Raw genomic sequence first — 6319 nt, 5'->3', positions numbered from 1 at the left:
ACACAAAAGGAACATGGAATTCATCGATTCTTGCATCTTTCATATATTCTTCCTAGCTTCAAACCACTAAATATATAGGGAGTAGTTGAGTCTATTCTTTGTGGGATCTTTCAATAATTTAATTAGCCGTGTCATGCTAATTATTAAGTAGCATTCTCTTTCAGTTGTTTAATCAGCCGTTGACCATGTTAATTATGATGATGAAAAGAACAAATTTTGAACTGTTGGATCTTAGATAATAATATTGATCCTCTCCTTGTCAGGGAAAACTTCCAATAGATAAACTTTACTCTCTCACCTAGAAGGCATGTGACCTTCCTTTGAGAACTCCAAGCATATAATCAAAGGGGTAAGTAATCAGCTACTTCCAGCGCATGATCTTATTACAATATTTCCTAATTACAAGCTGCAGAAGTTTGCTATCTTAGAAGTAGTATTGATTTTTCAGTTATGCTTTCTCTCTATTTGTAAGAAATCAAACAACAATGACAAATAGTATATTCTAACTTATACTTCTTGTTTCTATTTATCTTTGATAATGCCACACTTTCCTTATTAGTTCGTTCCAAAAAGAATTATACATTTTTGTAATTGAAAATAATTAAACTTCAAACTCTTCATTTTACACATTTTACACTTAAAGAAGATTTTATAACTATGCAAATGTCATGGCCCCACAAAGCTTTTACCCTTTAAGCTTTTAAAACCACAAGTTTCAATTTTTTTTTTTTTTTTCTTAAATCCCATGCCGAGTCAAACTTCATCATCTAAATTGAAAATGAGGGAGCAATAATTTAAAAGAAGGAAACTACACAAGTTGAGGACATAAACTGGCATTTCATTTAGGAAGAAACAGGTACACATAAGAGCAAAGAAAGAATTGCTTCATGTAGAAGAAAGATTATAGCAGAGTGGCATCACAGCATTTTGGCGAAATCATAAGAAGCACAATGGTAGCATCACTCATAAGAACAAAGTGGAAACATTCACTTCAGGAGTCAAAACCTAATGACTTACACCAAGCGTTAAGGATTGAATGAGTAATTCGTTCCGTAGTTGAACTTTGAAATGCAGTTTACAACTAATGGGACAGCTGATGGACAGTCTTATAAAATTTATTAAAGAAAAAACTAATAAAACAAGTACATAGTGATCTTCCAAATTGCTCCAGCTACAAACTTTTCATACTCTGTTTAACAAAATTGAATGAGTTAATAGCTCGAAAAGTAGTAGTAATTGCTTTGTCTAGAATATTTAGAGCTACAAAACATACATAAAACTGATTTTGTTTCATAGATATAAAAGAAATTGATGGTGAACTTCTATATCAAGAACTTTTATCTTTAATAAAAATATAATACTAAAATAAAACAATAAACTTTAAACAAGGTGACAAATAAAAGGAATAGTTGGTAAAAGGCAACCTTTTTGAAGTAAGGAAAATGAATTAAAGCAAGGTCTAAAGAATGAGACATAATATGGTTATATTTTCTCAGTAGTGTAGCTGAATTCGGATTACTTGATGACGAGCTTGAAATCAGCATTTTGATATTCTTCAACTTGTGTTTCTCGGATAATCCTGGCCGACTTGACAACAGATTCACTGCAATACTTTACCTCAATGGACTTTAGAGATAAGATGTCTCCGAAACAAGAAGGTGTCTCCTTAATATTCCAGCATCTACGCAAAACCAAGCGCTCAAGGTTAGGAAATGCATCATCGGAGACAGTCCATTCTTTAAGACTGCTACAATCTATTAGTTTCAAGACTTTGAGTTGAGTGAACTCGTCACTGCTCACTTCCCATTTTTCATCATCAAATTGTATGGAAGTCAGCTGTAGTGCCTCAAGGTTCTGAAGCTGAGCAATGCTTGATAAGTTCTCATTGCCCAATCTAAATTTGAATATTGTTAAGTCTTTGAGATTTGATCCGGAGATGCATACAGGAAACATCTGGTACCAGAATACTGCGATAATGTGCAGCGTCTCAAGCCGTGTTGGAAAATCCAAATCTGGGAATGGACCGCTGCTATCACCCGTGAATTTGCATTTCAGTTCCCTAAGATTAGGTGCTTTACTCAACATCAATTCCGCATCCTCCACACAAGATAAATATGGAGTGGAAAGAGTTCCCAAATCATGAAGTTTTGTGGAGTCCTCTTCTGCAGCTTCTATAACGAAGCCGTTGCCGTCGCTGCCGGAAATATGCACATGTTTCAATTTAACCATTTTCCAAACTGTAATAGGTACTGACATATATCCTCCTTTACGACCTTTGATTATGAGAGTTTCAAGGTTCCGAAGGTTGGATATGGATGAAGGAATTGACTTTTGATTAGTCTTTGCAGAGAAATACCTCAAGTGAACTAGATTCGCTGGGAAAGAATCAATAACAACGTCTTGCTCCAAATCCAACACTTTTAGAAACTTGAAATTCTGTAAAATGCCAGAAATAGCAAGTTTACAAAAGGATGTGTTATCACGCCTGGAAAGTACAGAGCCAACAAGTGAGCAAGACGAACGCCATTCAGCAAGATTATCGACTTCACAAAAGGCCAAGCGAGGTTGAGAATGGTGCTTGCGAGAAGAATAAATACGGGAAGAAGGATTGACATTCTGATCCCTGTGAATATATAAATTAACAAAATCATAACATAGATTTTCGAATACAACATGAATACTTGATCATTGTGAATATATAAGTTAGTAAAACCATAACATTAATTTTCAAAAATAACTAAAAATACTTGGATTGATTTTGAACAATACCATTTTATCCATAGTAGAAAATTCTCCTCGGTTGCTCTTTTCTTGCAGAAGTCGAGCAATACATCATGAATGCGACATGCTTTGACCTTACCATCTAAATAGGCCCTCTTGGAAACCATCACAAGATTTCTTCCGATAAGATGCTCCAAGTAAGCTTCTGCTATATCCTCCAAACTCTTGCCTTCACAACTTTTTATAAATGCTTCTGATATCCATGACCTTGTTAACCATGAAGCGTCAATCACTGTATCCTCCAAAAATGCTCCAAAATAGAGGAAGCAAGCCTTAAGATGATAAGGCAAATCCTGGTAACTCTGTTCTACAATAGCCTTTGAATCGCTGTGAATGTGGGAACCTAAGGTCCTAGCCACTTGTTTCCAATTCTCTTCGTTTTTCTCCATCTTTGCCAGAATACCAGCCACCAGAACAATTGAAAGAGGCAGCCCTCCACACTTTTTTGCTATTTGTTGGCCAACTTTTTCCAGGGTAGAGGAGCAGCTTTCTTTACCAAACACTTTATCTTCAAGTAATTTCCAACTTTCTTCATCATTAAAGATGCGAAGAGGTATGGGTTTACTAACAGATGTAGCATAATTGGCAACTTCACGATGTCGAGTTGTTAGAATGATTCTGCTTCCATTTTTGGCATCATAGAAGCAAGAACTTAAATCATCCCACGCACTAGCTTCCCACACATCATCAACAAGGATAAGATATCTTTTGGCCATTAAAGTTCTCCTAAGCTTTTCTGCTGCATCAGCTTCACAAGAGACGCTATCCCTCATACCAATAGCATCATGTAGAAGGGCCATTAGCAAATCCATACGTCTATATACTCGAGAGACACAACATTGTGCACGAATATCAAAGCGAGAGATAACTGAATTATCAGAATAGAGTTTGTAGGCCAAAGTCGTCTTACCTAGGCCAGGCATACCTAGGATAGAGATAACATCTAGTTCTCGGCATCCCTTTGTTAGTTTGTTTTTTAGTTCTTCCCTCACGTCGTCGAAACCAACAATTTCTTCATTCATACTTCGATTCATAGACAATTGTGATAGTGTATGAACAGTGGACGTATCAAGGGTATCATGTGATACTAAGTCAACCTCGACCACTTGCTTTTCTGGAATCGCTGCTACCTCTGCCCTGATAAGAGTAATCTCCTCTTTGATATCCAGGATCCAACGCTCGAGACACCAATGAGGAACTTCTTTCCTTATGAAAGCATCAGTTACATACTCCAACTCATATGCTTTGCCAATAAATTGTGTAGCCCACTGTTGAGGTCCCTCATGCTTATTATATCGCTCTTCAGCAACATCCTTGAGAAAAGGTTGCAAGTTCTCAATTTCCGTCTGAATTATTTGAAGCTGGCTCATGACAGAAGAGAGTGGATCTGAATTGCGGCTTTGGAACTCCTTCAGGTTGTTTAAAAGAAAATCAACATAGCCTAGACCATGAATCCTTGATAGGTTAGACTGAAATGCCTTTCGAATGATGAGGTACAACATCGCCTTGACAGGCTCGATGTTTCTCGGAAGATCAAGACCAAGTTCTCGGTTCACATCCTCTAACATCGTGTTTTCCTTCTCCCCCTTGATATCATAAAATGAGTAAATTAGAAGTCCGGCATCAACAATAACAGTGCCCATATCTTGAGAATGGTGTTCAAGATCTAGTACTGGCAAATTGATGAGATTGTCTCTTAATAGGTTGCGCATCTCTCGAAGGATTTCCATTTGATCGTTCAAACCAACTATCTGACAAGGATTACTAACAGTTGGTAGCTCCACCAAACTGTGCGCGACAGTCTCCACAATAAAGACACTGCCAGGTGCATGCTCATTTTGATTAGTGGGATGCCATCCTGGTTGTATTGTCGGCTTCAAAGCTTGCAGGACATTAACATAGACCTTGTGAATGCCTGGAAGAATGGCGTTAGTCTTCATTTTCAGGAGATCAGAAAACGAAACATTCATCTCACTAGGAGCCAAGTCTTGATTTTTGTTGCCATGGTTTTGCAGATACAACCATGCAACCAGTGCTGCGTGGCTAGCCTCAATTAAAACGTGAGTGAAGAAAGAATGTTGGCTTTGAGGATCTATGCATTTGTGTGAAAGAAAGAGGATAAAAAATCTCAGTAACTTCAACTCCTTTAGAACCTCTTCTATTTGGTCCTTGGGTCCCGGAACAAAAAGCAAAGAACATGGATTGTCGATCTGCACTAGAACACTGAGGTTTTCTTCTACAGAATCGATAAATTCCATCAAAAAATCGGGGGTAGGAATAATATCATCCACCTTGTTGACTGAAAGAGGTATTTTGGGAAAGGAGTATTTAGCTATGAATTCCAGCTTAGTCTTCCATATTTCTGTTGGCACGTGAAAGGTAAAGGGATCAGTATTTGAATCAAGGAACTCGTCCCGTCGGGGTGTAACAATGAACTCCTCCAAATAGGATTCTGCATTTGGGTTGTCCAAAGTAGCATACAATGTCTTCCAAATTTTGAGCATTTTCTGTGTGACATTTAGCATAATGCCGCATTCACCAGCGAAGGGAAAGCTCTGCAAACCGAGAAAACTATCCACCATTTTTAATTCCCATACAAAGAAATTCATACGATCCCTCACAACATCGCATACGCTATCGTGTTCTCGTAATTGAAGGAAGCCATCTTTCAGATTGAACAAATCTTTGTCTGAAGACATTACTCTCCCTCTTTCTCAGACGTTGTGACAAAAGAAACTATTATGAAGTTGAACTGCAAGGGGGATAAAGAAGAGCAGTTGAGATACAAATAAGACGCCTTCCAGCAGGTTTTTATAGTTTCTTTCTTCACCTTGGTTTCCTCTCTTGCTCAGTAATTTACCATTCCTCATATATTTTAGTTGCATCAAATATAACCAGCAAGTCAACTTATTGTAAGTACGCCCATATTATTTGTTCCCTGTGGTCTATATTAATCGAACTCTTCAAAAATGTAGTTGAGTGCATGCCATGGATAGTGTGAGCAACATAGCATATAGTTATATGACACGATCAGATTCCTTTCAGTTCTTTATTAATTGTCAATTTAAATACACAATTAATTAGGTAATCATATCACATGGATACTGGTAGATCTACCTACAGGGGCGGAGCTAGGAGAATGCCGTAAAATCACCTTGATAAAAATACTACCTCATCGCTCCGCCATAAGAGGGAGGAGAGGAGATAAGAAAGCAAAAATTAGATAAATTAACTAGAAGCATAGAGTAACTAAAAAAGATCGAAAAGATTAAACGCAAATTATAATAAGAAGGGGAAAAAAACCTGTGCGGACATAAATAAATAGGCTCAAACTTTTCTACTTCAATTTATTAATTGTTGATTTATGTGTTTTGATGATTAACAAGTGTGCGCAATGAACATGTGCTAAAAATCAGGCTAAAAACCAGGTTCTCACATTAACTTGCTGAAGGTCTTTACAAGACAGTAACTTTTTCTACAAAAGTTACCGCAGTCCGATATTTGTAGAAGGGATTCTTGAACTTGAACTGCAAGCGGA

At 37.3% G+C, this 6319-nt stretch overlaps 1 protein-coding gene across 1 annotated transcript; it reads right to left on the bottom strand.

Moving 5' to 3' along the window:
• Positions 1 to 1317: 1317 nt before the first annotated feature.
• Positions 1318 to 5732, bottom strand: LOC107763272 (late blight resistance protein R1-A-like). The gene is made up of 2 exons (XM_016581742.2): positions 2770 to 5732; positions 1318 to 2623 (listed from the first exon to the last, which is right to left on the bottom strand). Exons 1-2 carry the CDS (start codon positions 5478 to 5480, stop codon positions 1516 to 1518), a joined length of 3819 nt encoding a protein of 1272 aa, XP_016437228.1. The 5' UTR covers positions 5481 to 5732; the 3' UTR covers positions 1318 to 1515.
• Between the last annotated feature and the right edge of the window lie 587 nt (positions 5733 to 6319).

This window comes from Nicotiana tabacum, chromosome 24 (genome assembly GCF_000715075.1).
Source record: "Nicotiana tabacum cultivar K326 chromosome 24, ASM71507v2, whole genome shotgun sequence".
Classification (NCBI taxonomy): domain Eukaryota; kingdom Viridiplantae; phylum Streptophyta; class Magnoliopsida; order Solanales; family Solanaceae; genus Nicotiana; species Nicotiana tabacum.
This window is presented reverse-complemented; position numbering and strand designations above follow the sequence as displayed.

Coding starts and splice junctions, on each gene's coding strand:
- LOC107763272 (XM_016581742.2), bottom strand. CDS start 5,480: ATGTCTTCAGACAAAGATTTGTTCAATCTGAAAGATGGCTTCCTTCAA. Junction 2,624..2,769: donor TTTCTACTATGGATAAAATG/GTATTGTTCAAA, acceptor ATATATTCACAG/GGATCAGAATGTCAATCCTT.